At 34.3% G+C, this 16,113-nt stretch overlaps 1 protein-coding gene across 1 annotated transcript in view; it reads right to left on the bottom strand.

Moving 5' to 3' along the window:
• Positions 1 to 16,113, bottom strand: part of Col11a1 (collagen type XI alpha 1 chain) — a 236,795-nt gene that overhangs the window by 70,777 nt on the left and 149,905 nt on the right. Inside the window, 6 exon segments of the mRNA XM_051165742.1 lie at positions 749 to 802; positions 6,788 to 6,841; positions 10,246 to 10,290; positions 10,408 to 10,461; positions 10,568 to 10,612; positions 10,741 to 10,794. Of these exon segments, the coding sequence (XP_051021699.1) occupies positions 749 to 802; positions 6,788 to 6,841; positions 10,246 to 10,290; positions 10,408 to 10,461; positions 10,568 to 10,612; positions 10,741 to 10,794 (306 nt within the window).

Below are 16,113 nucleotides of genomic sequence, written 5' to 3'. Positions count from 1 at the left end.
TTCTCTTCCCCTAGGTCTGTGATGGAGGGAGATCTCCTCCCCTTTTAGTCTAGCATTGCTATGGGGCTCCTGAGCATGTAAACCAGTGGGTATCTGATTCTTATTTCTGCCCTTCTGTTGAGTTGTCTTGTTCAACCTGGATGTGATATTTTTTGTTTTATCTTATTATATTTATCTTGCCATGTTTGGTTGTTATCTCTTAGATGGCTGTGCTTTTCTAGTGAGAAACATAAAAGGAGTGGATCTGGGGGTAGAGAAGGTGGGAAAATTTGGGAGGAATGTTATAATCATGATATACTGCATGAGAAAATGATCTATTTTCAATTAAAGGAAAAAAGAAAATGAAAAAAGAAAGTAAAAGTTAATTGCACAGAATATAAGCATATCACAATAAAATTGAGAGGAATATTACATTGCAAAAGTCAAAATTAATCATGTCACTGCACAGGAAAAAAACATAGAAAAGAAGAAAAAAGAAGGGAAGATAGGAGGGCAGAGGGAAGGAAAGAAGGATGAAATAAATAAAGAAAAAAGAAATGTATTCCATTAGTTTTTAACTGGTCATTTGACTTTTAATAATAACACTGGCTTTTGTGAAATTGTGTTGTCTGAGAGAAAATTTTAATCAATAATAATAATAATGAAGAAGAAGAAGAAGAAGAAGAGAAGAAGAAGAAGAAGAAGAAGAAGAAGAAGAAGAAGAAGAAGAAGAAGAAGAAGAAGAAGAAGAAGAAGAAGAATCACTTACAGTCTCTCCACGCTGTCCAGGGTGCCCTGGTAGTCCATCCTTCCCAGCAGGGCCCTGAAGTAACAAACATTAAATGTCTACATTAAATGTTACAGCCCAAGGATAATATGTAAGATAACCATCTTGTATTTTATAGAAAATTACATTTTGATGGCTTTATTTTTATACAATGTGCTATTTACTTCATTTTACATATACTCATTTGTGAACTGTCTCCATATAAAAAGGGACAGTGGGAACTCTACAGAACTGTATTGTGTGCACTTTGAATTTCAATGATTTTTTCATATGTATCTGTATTTTAAAACATATATGCATACATTTGTAGTTTTACTTTAGAAAAAAATAGTAGTTATTGAGTGCCTGAAAATAAAATGTGCCCTTATCGTTTTCTATTTCAGAAATCCATTCACAATTGAATTCCAAGTAAATGAAATGTGGATAAAAAGAAAGCTAGTGTCCTCTAGTGGTCATCAAATTTCTGACAAAACTGAGGAAGAATGCTAATTTGCAAAACCCCTGTGAACTGCTTCAAGTAAATGGAATTTCCTTGAAACCCAATGTTCAATTCTAGAGATCGTCATGAATAAGTGTTCCTTACGTTTTCTGACATATCCTCTAAGATGCAAAATACGGAAATTAGGGAAATTTTTACTGAATTACTGCTTTCTACAAAAGGGGATGTTGCCATGCTTGCAGAAAGAAAGAAACTAAATTAACCAAGTTCTTAAAAAATGGAACTTTACAGAACCAAAAAAAGTTAAAATAAACAAACATAACTTTGTAAGGTTCCTGTAGTCTAAATGCTTAACAGAACTGACCCTTATAGTCCTATAGTCTGAAAGCGACAGAAGCCACTCAGCATCCATTTATTTTTCAAAACATTGTAGGTGCATGCAAACATTCTCTTTATTCTGAATAACTGCAGATAAACATCCATTTTAGTCAACGTACATTTAATGAATGGCACAGCAGCTCTTGCTACTGTTAATTATTTAAATAACATTACCTCCATAGGTGTATTTTTATATATGCTAATATAGAACATATTATATATGGTAATAAGGAGTCAATTTGAAACAAAGACTTTGATTTAAAAGAGAACACTTTCATGGATGTCTTTCTTCCACTTTGATGAGACTACTAGTGTGGCTGGCAGGCTTTGGGGCTGCTTCTGGCGGTGTCCCAAACAATTTCTACTTCCTGATCCTCTCCGTTTCAACACACAGGATGCTTGTGTGAATTAGCAGCTTTACATATAAATGGCAGTTCATATGATCAAGTCTAGCTGAGTGTTCTTTATTGTTTCAAAGATCAGCGTGGTGATTCCACTGTCGACCTCCTCCACAAAGCAAAAATGGGGGCCTGAACATTTTTAAGATAACAGTCATCTTATTTTAAAACCATATGACTGTTATCACCTCATTAGCCGTAAGTATAGAGTAATAAAGTATGCAGCTTTGCCAACACCTTACAGACACAGAAACACATAGTTAACTGCTGGTAGATTGATGTAGATGCAGCTGCAAAACAGCCAACTAAAACACTTCCTTTATTGCTAGAGTTTCAACACAGATAGATTAAGTGTGCTATTAGAGGCCATTATAGAGTTTTCAGACTAAAAGGGTGTTAGGTGAAAGGTATAAAACATGTTCCTGTATTCTTCCCTCAGGACACTAAAACGTCATCAAATATGTGCATAATGATCTAAACATGTTTCTTAATAAACCTACAAGTGCAATCAGTAAGTAGCTTGCTCCTTAGTGGTACACATTATACTTAAATTAGCAAAACAATCATCCTTTGGAACAATGATCTTAGATATAAATGATGCTGCCTTGGAATCATCATACTTTTAATGGAGTTCCTAGAAAATCATCAGACTTTGCCTTGAGTTAAGCATAAATTGCAAAATTATGCAATTAATCTAAAATAAGTATTTGACTCTACATTGCTAATCAATAAAATAAAGCCAAATAATTTCCCAGCACGTCCATGACACTGGTTTTAAAATAATATTTGATTCAGAAAAAGAGGCTGCTTGTTCAATAGTGTTGGAGGAGGAATGACAAAGCAAACTCATCTATGTTGAGATTTGCATATTCATCATGGGCCTCTGTGATAACACAAGTAATTGCTTAAAGATGCTTCCTCCCTTCTAATTGACACTGAGTTTAGATTCTCCTAAAATACAATTTCCTTCATTATAGTCATCTTACAAATTTTCAATGTTTGTTCTTAAATTAGATAACTATGTGGTACTGAAATGCAGTAACATTGACATTCGACAGCTGTGTTGGGTTGATTCCTATCCTGAAATTCCAATAATTTGGAGACAGACACAGGAGGTCCACATCCAGAAAGAAGGAAGTGGGGAGGAAACCTCAAAAAACAAACACCTAAAATTGGCAAGACATTTACAGATTCTGAATGAAACATTTCATATCCCAAAGCTGTGTATATTTCTACATAAAATTTAACTACAAGGAAAAATAATTAATTATAAGAGTTCAATTCTATCTCTCCATTTCAATACTATATGTCATCTTCAAAAATAGTCTTTCAATTTGTGAAAGGTTATAAAATAATGCCAAAAAATGACAGATACATTTTATTTAAGCATTTGTATTTTGTCAGAAAATAGTATATAATAATTCTTTTATTCTCTTTTTGTTTTTTCAAGACAAGGTATCCCTGTGTAGCCTTGGCTGTCCTGGGCTCGTTTTGTAGACCATGCTGGCCTTGAACTCACACCTATCCACCTGTCACTGCTTCCCGAATGCTGGAATTACATTCATGCGCCACCAAGCCCAGTAATGAGTTATTCTTAATATGACATATCTTCAAACTGAACACTTCTCAAGTTTTTATTTACTTGATTGTATCTTGAACAATGTCCCAAGTGCTGCTTCTGGTGACAGAATATTAGTGTACCACTAATGCCTCACAGTGAAAAACATGAGTACATGATCAACTACTCAAAGATTACAAAAAAACATAAGGAAAAGAAGGCTGAAAAGATCTGAAGAAATGTGAGGCACCAGAGTACATGAGAAAGTCATATCCCACAAGGGGGAGACCTGGTGGCACTCAGAGAAAGGACAGCAGGTTACCGAGAAGAGACTTGATACCCTATGAGCATATACAGGGGGAGGTAATCCCCCTCAGGAACAGTCATAGGGGAGGGGAATAAGGGGAAAATGGGAGGGAGGGAAGAATGGGAGGACACAAGGGATGGGAAACCATTGAGATGTAACAAGAATAAATTAATAATAAAAAATTTTTAAAAAAAGATCTGAAGAAAATTGAGTTCAATGGTTTTGTTAACAGCAAGATTATATCATAAGGGGAAGAAGTTTGTAACAATGCAAATGAACAAAATATATAAAAATACTTAACACTTTATTGTACTATTTTGATATATTATCTAAATACAGAATATCAAAATACTTATTGAAAATGCTCACAGGCAGGTGTGGTGGTGCACGCCTTTAACCTCAGCGCTTGGGAGACAGAGGCAGGTGGATCACTGTGAGTTTGATGCCAGCCTGGTCTACAAAGTGAGTCCAGGACAGCCAAGGGTACACAGAGAAACCCTGTCTTGAAAAATCAAAGGGTATCAAGTCTCTTCTTGGTAACTTGCTGTCCTTCCTCTGAGTGCCACCAGGTCTCCCCCTCCAGGGGACATGGTCAAATGTGAGGCACCAGAGTATGTGAGAAAGTCATATCACACTCTGCACTCAACTGTGGAGAATGATCTGACCATTGGCTAGATCTGGGTAGGGGTTTAAAGTTTACCGCCTGTATTGTTCTTGGTTGGTGCCTTAGTTACAGTCATAGGGGAAGGGAATAATGGGAAAATGGGGGGGGGAGGAATGGGAGGATACAAGGGATGGGATAAACATTGAGATGTAACAAGAATAAATTAATAAAAAAAATGGAAAAAAAAGAAAAAGAAAAAACAAAACAAAACAAACAAACAAACAAAAAACAAAAAAAGGATTTAGTTTCTAAAGATGATTTGTAACTGTCTCATCTGGACTTTTATTGAAAATGAAAATGCAACATTGTCCACTAAGCATAATACAAATCTATCTTTTTAGCCAATATCATAATAAGTGTGTTCCTATTCCCCAAGCCACTGGCTTGTGGCATCTAGGCAGAAACATACTCCTTTAAAGGTATCCCTGTTATAATTAATAAATCTTCATTAATCATAAAAAAAATATGCATTAGGAACTATGATTTCACTTTTATGTGAAACCTTACATAGAGCCTATTATTCATGCAAACACAAATATGTAAAAATTTGACAAAGAGGTAGTAATAACATTCTATTTTATTGTCAGCTATTTGAGCTGATCTTTAATGCTAAAGACAGGTGTAATTCCTGTACTTTTAAAGAGATAAACAGAATCATTTAGTTTTAAAACATATTCTAAACCTCACTTAAACTACTGCAGATGGTTAAGAAAAGGTGTCCATACTGATAATTTCACTTATGTTTGTATATCAAGATGAATAATTTATTGGAACGATTTATGTAAATGCTAAAGTTGGAGAAGAGCCTGTCTAGCCTAGATTACAACAATGGTTTGCAAACATTAGCATTGGTCAGAGAGTGTGGAAGGTCTGTTAAACCTTCGCTAGATCCGTTCTCCTGAGTTTTTATTTAGTTAATCGTATCTTAAACAATGTCCCAAGTGCTGCTGCCGGGAACAGAATATATTTTATAACCTCTGCACCAAGCCAATGAATAAATTCATTATAACTCACATTAAGAGACTGAGTGACAGACAGACAGACAGAAAACAACGGAACTAATCCTACCTGATATTACCTTAAGTATTTAAGTATGAAAAAAAATTTCAGTAACTTTGTAAAGAATAATAATGATAAAATGCTGAGAGTCCTATGAAAGAGTCGGGGGATGGAAGGACCCAAAGGGTTCAGGAGCACTACAAGGAGACCAACAAGGCCTGCAGCTCTGGACCCAGGGGGCCTGCACAAACTGTTGCACCAGCCAAGGACAATGCATGAGGTGAACATAGACCCCCTGTTAAGTAGCCAATGGACAGCTCATTCTCCACCATTGCGGTGGTAGTGGGAACTGCCTCTGATATGAACTCTAGTGACCCCAACTTGATCACTTCCCCTTAGTGAGAAGGCCCTGCAGGCACAGAGAGGAAGGGGATGCAGGCTATCTGGATGAGACCTGATAGGCTCTAGTCAGATTGTTAGGGAGGAGGGCTCCTTTTGCCAAAGGTCTAGGAGAGAGGAATAAGGCACAAGAGGGAGGTAGGGTGGAAACAGGAAGATATAATTGATGGAATTACAATCATGATACAATATTAATCAATCATAATAAATTTTTAACAAGAAAAAGGAAAAGCAAGACACACACACAAAAAGAAAATTTCATGAAATGTTCAAAGAATCTGCTGAGGCTAGGCATGGTAGCACATGTCTTTAATCCTAGCACTCAGAAGGCAAAGTAGACAGACCATCAAGGTCCATATAACAAGTTCAGGCCATCCTGGTCTATATTGTGAGAAATTCAAAAGAAAATACATTATAGAAATAAAATGGTGACAATAAATGGATGAATAAATCTGTATGGTATGTGGTCTGTAAAGTAACAGAATATTGGGAGGGGTTTAGGACGGGCTTACTGAAGAAGCATGGAAGAATCCGTTTGGTTTAGGAAGATAACAGGGAAATGCCAACATATCTTGCATGTCCAATTTGCAATTATTTTCAGTTTTATAAATTAATTGATTGTAAGCCTGATTGGGAAATAACAATCATACTCTCCTAGATTTTACTTAATATATCGCTTAAGAACAAACATTTAAATTATGCTCCAAAAACATACATGAACTTAAAACACTAAAAATGTTTTCTTTAATGTTTTAAATCAAATATTGTTTTATAAGGGTTTCTTACAAAATTCACATTTTGAAGGTATTAAAATTGTGAGCTATATCTATCAAGCACTAAAATATTATCTAGTAAAGCAAAAGAAAATGTTACACTTACAGGGGGGCCTTTTGGGCCAGGGAATCCAACTGGACCCTGAGGTCCTTGAGGGCCCTGAGAATAAAAAGAATTAGAGAAAATTTAACAATAAATACTCAAAGATATGTCTCTGCTTTAAGCTTCATTTCTTCAGACAAAACGCTGGAATAATGAATTTCCCCATCTTAGTCAAGAAAGCATGGCAATGTAATAGTATGCCTGAGTCTAACCTAGAAGTGAAATGATTTTTAACTGTATGAAACTACACAGCACATCTGTGTTCTTATCTCAAGATCACTGTGAATTATTAGTGATCATATAAAATGATAATATTCCTAAATAAGACGTGTATATATCCACCTCTAAGGCTCAGGGAATAAAGAAGAAAACAAGACAGGAAGTAGACTCACCACAAACAAGGCCATTAAGAACAAACAAGTGCAGTCTTCCAAATAGGCACACATGACACTGTCCTTACCAACTGTCTTACCAACCATCAGTTACAAGAGTCCGGTGTGCTCACGGGGTGGCTCCGTGCTTTCCTGACTATTGACAATTGATGGAACTTAAATATTAGGATCCACTCTCTTTACACTATACTTATTTCTGAGCCCGCTGGCCTCAAACAGACAGCTCCAAACCAACTGTCACATACATACCCAAGCTAATCTCAGCTGGTCACAAAGGAAAACATAGACATGAAAGGGAGAGAAATATTTGTGGGGAGAATTGGATGATAAACAGTTGTGGGAGGGAAATGAAAGGAAAGTTGTGGTAGAGTGGTCAGTATGCCTTGTATACATGTGTGAACTTGTCTAAGAACAAACTTACATAAGCAAAAATCATTAAATAAAAAAAAAAGAGAGTATCCATGTGTTGAATAGTTTCCAATACTTATATTTCAATATTGGCTGGAAGCATTTATGAAGATATTAAACACAGATTTAATAAACCTCCAAAGTGAAACCTGCAGTGGACTCTAAACGAATTCTGTTTCTAATAATATATTGCTGGCAGGAAGCATATGTGATCATCATTAATGCATAGCGATTCCTTAAGCCCCACCAAATATGCTGTGGCAAAAAGAATTCACATTTGTCAGCTCTTTTCCTGCATTAGGCTCTTTTGTAGAAAAGATAAGATGAACTCTACAATTATTCTTATTACCATTTTATCCCAATATCCATTTATAATATCATTCCTAGCTTGATACTTACTTATATAATTCAGGTTTTTATTTACATACCTTTAAAATGCATAAAGCATATCCAGTGAGGGTGATTGTTTTGATATCAATAAATGTATTTGTAAAAGTTAAACCTGTACTTGCCAAATATATAATTATATCTATAAAATGTAGACATATATAATGGGCCATAATATATATGAAACATCTTGTGTAATAAGATTAATATTAAACTTATTGTTTCCGTAATAAGAAAACAGATATCTGAAGTGAGACTTCATTATGCTTTGCTTTTTATGTTCTCAGTTTTGTCTTCACAAGGAAATTTTCACTAGTATTTTAATCCTATACTATATGTAATATAGGTGCAGGCTATCTTGAAGTTGAATCTATGTTGAAGTTGAAAGAAAACTTCAGTGTGTTTATGTATTTAAAAAGTAATGGTATGAAATTACCAAACACTGAGCTAATTTAAAAATTAAGAATTGATAGTTTATTGTCTTAGATCATGAAACTATTGTTCTTCAATATCTACATAAGAACTTAAATTTTTGATAAAAGTATTTTAATACTAAAATTTTTATTTAACTTATAATTATTTGAGAATCCTACATGAGTAACGTATCTACAATATTTTATCCTCCCTACTCCCCCGCCAACTTCTCACATTTTTCCCCACTCCATTTAAAGTTCATGACCTCTTCTATAATTACTAAAACACAGATGCTCACTCACACACTCTTGCACACAACCTGTTTACTTGTTAGAGCCCATTTAGTGTTATTCTTCTGTGCATGTATTCAGGACTGGCCGTAGGATGATGCCAGGTAAAAAAACAGAAGTTGAGGGATCAGTTACAGGAAACTTGGGATTTGGTATTTGGAAATATTCCAGATAGAAAGAAAAACATGTAGTAAGAAATTTAATTAAATATGAATCAGGCCATTTTGAAACTTTAATTAAAAGTATATTCTTTCCTTCTAATCTACTATTTTGTTAGAAATAGAAATTAAATTTCATCATTTCTTTTTTTTTTTTTTTTAAATCAGAAACTCAAATTCTCATGGTCAGCTCCGAGTTATTCAATATCAAGTGTTCCTATTTTCCTTCCATGACACATCAACTTTCAAGTTTCAAATAAAAATACAGAAAATTTTGGGCTCGGGAGATGGTACAAGCATAGAGACTTCCATTTAAAACTCAGAGCTCCTTATTAAAAAGCTCAACAGTAGAGTCTGAGCCTATAATCTCACCACTGCCATGGTAAAATGGAAGGTACAGTGAGAAAAATGCTGGGACTCAGCTGGGCCAAATATCCAAGTACACAGAGTAAAAAATCCATAAAGAGAACATGACTCAAAAAAAAAGAAAGAAAGAAAGAAAAAATGAAAAGCAAGAACACATATCAGAAGTTGTCATGTGACCTCCACCCACTCATTCACACTCATTGATGCCCAAGCATACACATGTAATTACACATTTTATACATAAAAGATCTACACAGTACCCTAAACATAATTAATAATACATGAAGTCATTATAGAAAATAAGACTGATTATAATTTCATTTGATGTATTACAAACGTTTAAATTCAAAATTCTTGCAAGACAATTGTGCTCAAACAATCTTGCTTTAATAATGTTTACTGTATCCTGCCAAACCAGTCAAACAAAGATATTGGTTGCTCATCTGTATTTGGCTTTATTTTATATCAACTGAAAATCAATTTACTAAATAGTTTTTTATTTACTGGAATAGATTTATCTTGCCTTGAATACGTATTGATTGTGACTTAATGGCTACTGGTACTTGCATTTTACAAACATAAGGATACTACAAGCTCCAGAGACAAATAAAGATCTAATATGAAGCGTACAGATCAAAGTATATTTCAAATAACAACTGTATTTTGGTTAGAGTAAGAGTCATACCTCAGGACAGTTGTGTACATTATTTGTCTCGTTTCTGTAAATGTTGCTTGCATCTCACCTAGTTGCCAAATACAAATAGGCAAAATACTATGAATATAACATTTAAATAGTTCCTAATTGTTTGGTGGTCCTTCTTGCTGTATGTAGTTTATTGTATATATGTGCAATAATATAAATGTATATGTAAAAGTAAAAAAAATTAAAAGATTTTACAATGACAGAGGAGAGGAATTATAAAGAGTCAGGATCTATAGTTGACTGTGTATATGTGTCTCTAGACACAATGTATTCTTTTGCAGAATTTAAATGCTTACAAAAGTATTCATTTTCTTTGTGTATTAAGTGGCTGTGCCATACTTACTCTTTCACCTGGAGGGCCAGGAGGGCCATCACCACCCGAAGTACCCTGGCAACAAAAAGAAAGAAAGAAAGAAAGAAAATCATGAAAAGATGATTCTTTCTCTCAGCACTTCTCTCCTCAATGAGGATTTGCAACACAAATCACAGAAAGTTTGGATGATACCTTAGGCCCAGGTTTTCCCGTGGGACCTCTGGCGCCTCTTGAACCTCGAGGACCCTGCATAAGAAAAAAGAAAACTGACCCAAATGCTAAGCAAATCCAAAAATGGATGTGGAACACTAATACCAAAATGGAAATCACTGTAGTAAACCAAAGTACCCACCGTTGGACCACGTTGACCTCGGGGACCCGGTTTGCCAGCGACTCCCTGACAAAGACAGTTCAAATAGTTTCAGTGTGTGGTAAGTTTCTTACAGTCAATGGGGGTGAGAAACAGGGAAACACATAGGGACATGTTCACTAGCCCCCTCAGGACAATATACTTATGTGCCATACCCGGGCACCTTTCTCCCCGTTGGCACCTGGAAATCCAGGAAATCCAGTGGAACCCTGAAAGATTAAAAATAATCATCAATGAATATAGTTATTTCAATTTTCATATCACAAACTACAATTATTTTGGAAAACATTGATTTGGTCAGAGACGGTAGTATTCAAGTAAAAAGCATACTTGCTTTATAAGATCATCACAAAAAAAAATACAATCTTTAAAAATAATGATTTTTTGGGTCATTACAAAAGGTCCCTTTTTGGATTTGAAAGTGAACTTACAGTGGCGTCTGAAAGCCTGGAAGCATGAATTGATAAAAATAATTTAGTATTCAAATTTAAAACTAAAATAATATAGAACTCACTATCTCTTATTATTAAATAGAAATTAAAATATTTTATAAAAACAGTTTTTAATTTATTCTTCCATATATTTGCTCCATTACTAAAGAAAAATCATATTTTCAAAAAGAGCACTTAAATATAAAATATATATCCTTAATTAATGTTAATAGACTTACACTAATATTCTTTTAATAGAGATACTTTTATTTTTAAATTGTACAATATCAAACACCATAGAAAGCTCTATTTACATTTCTAACTGGTTTTTAATATTATCCCATTTGCTTAATCACATAAGTCAGATATAAAACTTGGTGTCTGCAAGCCCAAAGACCGTAATTCGCATTTTATGCCTCCTAAGCACCATCCATATAAAGTGAAAACACGTCTTCATCATTGGAGTTTAGTTGTTGTTGTTGTTGTTGTTGTTGTTGTTGCAAAGGGGTGCAATGATCTCAATAGATCTCAATACTTTGAGATTTGTAGGAGAGTGGAAAAACAAACTTTAATGCTCATCAATAAAGAAAGTGGAATATAAATTATAATATTAGATGATAAACAATGATGGTATAAAAATGCAATAAGACCATAAGAGCATTTAATATAAATGGTTATACTTAACCAGTGAAATATAACTTAAGTCCCAGTAATAAAAAAATTTCATCTTGGGCTTATGCCCAGACTTTCATCTTCTCAGACATTTCTTTGACCACTATATAAGGAGGTGTATGTCCTTACTAAATAAAGAAATAGAGAAGATAATATTTCAAATTCTCTAAATTTTCTAAATATTTCCCTATAAATTGTGGGAGAGGGAAGTTTCCAAAAACCTCCATTTCTTTTTTAGACCGTTGTGGATGAAATTCAACACTGTGTAAGGTGCCTATCTGAGAGAACAGCAGGCGTTTACAACTTACACACACCTCCCTGCAATAAGGCGGGTACAGCAACATTCTTGGGCTTCTGTTTCTTTGTGTTTTTAAATAAACCTTTCGCATTGATATCTCCCCCAACCATGTTCCCAAATTAATAAATGGCCCATGTTTATCAGAATAAACTGTAACTTTTTAAAAATACAAATTCTGAGTAGCCCTCCAGATTTACTGAAAAATTCTCAGACAGGGACTTAGAAATCAGAGCACTCGCCCCTTCAAATGAAGCTTACTTAATAATGGAGAAAAGTTGGAAGCTGGGAGTTATGGATGGACAACAAGAACAGTCACCTACATACTCATGTGCAGAGGGTGTCAATCTCTGATGCCACTCAAATGTAGCAAATATTTCATATTTAGCAAGCAAGCTAGTCAAGAAGATTGTACTGATGCTCCATTTCAACACAGAGTCATGTAAGGATCTGAAGGATGCTCAATGCTGCTTGTGTGATTTGAATTTCAGTATATTTTGTGTTGACTACAGAGGTACCATGATTCACTTAAGAACAAATGATTAAAAATAAAAGTTTAAAATGTAGAGTAACACTCTACATATTACAGTTTAAAAGAATTTTAATCATTCCCTATCTTTGTCTTTAGAATTAGAGGAAGTCATATCTGTTAGTTGTTGTGTGCCTAAAAATTTTAACATGGAAGTATGATCTGGTATGTAAGCAAATTGCATTATGTAAATATTATACATAAACAAAGAAGTTTACTCCAATTGGAAAAAAAACTATACTATTTACAAATAAACTATTAAATATTTTCTTAATATTATTTTTTGTTTTTTTTAATTATTTTTTACATAGTATGTGGGAAACCCGGAAAAATGCTCAAACCACCAATTTTTCATATAATATGTTAACAGCAAAGTACACAATGCACATTCAATTAAACACTACCTTAAAAATAGTAAAAAATGAATAAATAAATAAATAAAAGACAATATCCAACTTAATGCTTTAATTTTCCTGTCAATAAATAAAAAACTGGCAAAACTATTTTGTTTAATGATTAAGTATAACACTACTTTATGATAAGTCTTAGGTTCTGAAACAACAGTCATTCCTTATTACATTTGGTGGTTTGTCTTCCCCGCTCATTTTGTTCCTAAGACATTACATAGATGAGTGTTTAGCTAAGATCATAAAGTACATACAGTTTAGTAGTCAAAGCTGATTTTTCATGAAGTACTAATGTCTCTTAAAACCACTAGCTTCCATATAGGAAGAAAGTTAAGGCTGTCTTTCATCTCTGATTTAATCTTCACTGATTTTTACAAAAATAGAAGACAAATGTTCTAATCACAGTAAAACAACTGGAGTAATGAAGAAAAACAGTATTAAATATGGATTCTTATAGTCCAGAAGTCGAGGTTAAACGATAGAGAAAAGCATCATCTCACTGTGATATAAAACATTTTAATACTAAGAATTCAGAGAGAACTAATCAGAAAATTGATGCTGGCAAAATGGAATACATTATAATTTCATATAAACTTGAAAGTTATGTTTGTGCTTATTCAAAAGATATTGAGAAGAATCTACGATTGTCCATGCTTGCTTTGGTTGGCGTAGGGAATGCTTGTCCATCTAGGCTCACACCCTGAATACTTAGCTCCCTGCTTTCCAACTGCTAACTTGTACTCCCGTGAGGAATAAACACATATGTCATATTAGGTATTAAATTTTTAAATATTTACAAAATAAAAAAAAAAACCAAAAGATATTGAGTATTTCCTATAATTTTAAAATCAAAATAAAAAATATAATAGTTTCTATATATCCTAGCAATAAATTAAGAGTTCACAACATAAAATACCTATAGTTTTTGGCTTCGGGTTGTGCAACAAATAGATCTCTACAGACACAACTGTTGTAAGTTCCTAACATTAGAAAGGAGGTCCCCCTCAGTCACAGTCATAGGGGAGGGGAGTAAGGGGAAAATGGGAGGGAGGGAGGAATGGGACGATACAAGGGATAGGATAACCATTGAGATGTAATATGAATAAATTAATAAAATAAAATGAATTTAGCAAAAGAATACAAATGGGAGACAGAGCAATATATTACACAGAAGATAAAATGTATAAAAGGCAATGACCAGGATTTTAAATATGTAAACACTTAAATAAATCTTGCATCATTTTAAAAGTACATCCTCTTATATAAGGAAATCAATGGCTTTTTACAATGTAACAGAGTCACATGGCAAGCCTAATATACACTGTATATGAAAATGAGTGAAAACTGTAGTCTTCAATCAATATGTTGGGAAAGAAAAGTTTTGTCAGACACAGGTTATCTCTAAAGTTTATTAACACATAATTGATGTTAACATAACTAGAATGTCTGTCATCTGCTATTTTTGCTCTGCTTAGTGGTTAAAATAGATAAAAAAACAGATTAATATAAAAATGCATCTCATGGACATGAACTTAAAAGAACGAGCTAAGTATGGTGGAGCATGCCTGAGTTCAAGCATAATGGGCCTGAAGCAGGAGGATGGAGAAATCTGTGGCAGCGTGAACTCTATAGCAAGGTCCTGTCTTTACAGAAAAGAAAATAACTATCCAAATATTAATTACTGTTTACATATTAACTCCATAGTTATCTAAATAATTAGACAATATGTCAAGGTTACACAGTAGTTTTTTCAATAATAGCTTTTATAAGCTGAAAAAACTTCATGTTTCAAAAAACCAGGAAATTTATTATTAAAATACTTATAAATATTTCAACATCACAATTTGATATTTGAGAAGTATAGGTTATTACACTGCAAACCTCAATAGAGAAAAGCATGTCAAAACTTCTTTAACTTGTAATGTCACTGTAATTGACTTTAAGTATCTAATAAGATGTAAATACATTAAGGATTTTCAAAGAATCCTGGATTACATAGGCATTTCCTAAATCTGAAAACAAGTAAATGTCCTTAGGAAACACAGATGTGAAGGAATGAACAAAAACACCATGTGAAGGTGCCCCATATTTGACAACCTCCCCTTGGTGGGGAGCCCTGGTTGCACTCAAAGTAAGAATAGGCAGACTACCAAGATGAGATATGATAGCCTGTGACCATAAAGTGGAAGAGGAGATCCCCCTCAGGCATGGACCTACGGGAGGGTTATAGGGTGGAGGTGGGAGGGTAGGAGGAATGGGAGGATACGAGTGATGGGAGAACAAATGAGTAGTTATCTGAATAAATTAATAAAAAATACTAAAAAATAAAAGTTTGGAATTTATTTAACAGGAAAAAAATACCATGTGAAAATGAAAGAGTGGAGGGATGAAGCCAAAACGCCAAGTATCTCAAAGGTAGCATAAGCTGCAAGTGGCCAGGACAGATTTTCTCCTAGAGTTTTGGAGAGTATATGGTCCTAACAGCACCTTAAGCACAGACTTCTGGCCTCAAGAAAGGCAACAATGAACATTCAAGTGTTCTGACTCACCAAAAATTGGGTGCAAAATTCTGGGGAAATGAATGTTGGTACAAATGAGAATAAACGTTTCAAAAATAACAGAAGAGAGCCAACAACATGGTTCGTCCATTAAGACACTTTCCACCAAGACTGAGAACCAGAGTTTGATGCCTGGAATTCACATAGTGGAAGGAAAAGAACTGATTCCTGAGAACCCTTCCCTGTCCTCCGTATGTATGCCTTGGGATGTGAGCACACATGTGCACACACACAGCGTGTGTAATTAAATTAGTATAAATAAAATAGCTCAAATCACGAGGGTAATAAAATAAAATAAAAACTTTATTTTCCACATCATACCAACTATATAACTAAAAATTTTCAGATTTCTTCTCTCAAATGTCTTTATTCCAACAACATCAAGCGTGCTAACTAAACCTTTCTTTCATAACAAACCCATGTCCAGAAATTCTCCAAAACGTAACATAATAGCCGGCTCTCTGAAGTCATGTACTCCAGGTGTGGGTGGGGGTATGGGCAGGAGGGAGAGGGAGGGACAGAAAGAGAGAAGGAAGGAGGGAGGGAAGGAGAGAGGGAGGGAGGGGAGGGAAGAAGGCAAAAGATGGGGGTATAATACATACATATAAGTGTGTTTTTTATTTGGTGATAAGTATT

Source organism: Acomys russatus, chromosome 23, assembly GCF_903995435.1.
Source record: "Acomys russatus chromosome 23, mAcoRus1.1, whole genome shotgun sequence".
Lineage (NCBI taxonomy): Eukaryota > Metazoa > Chordata > Mammalia > Rodentia > Muridae > Acomys > Acomys russatus.
This window is presented reverse-complemented; position numbering and strand designations above follow the sequence as displayed.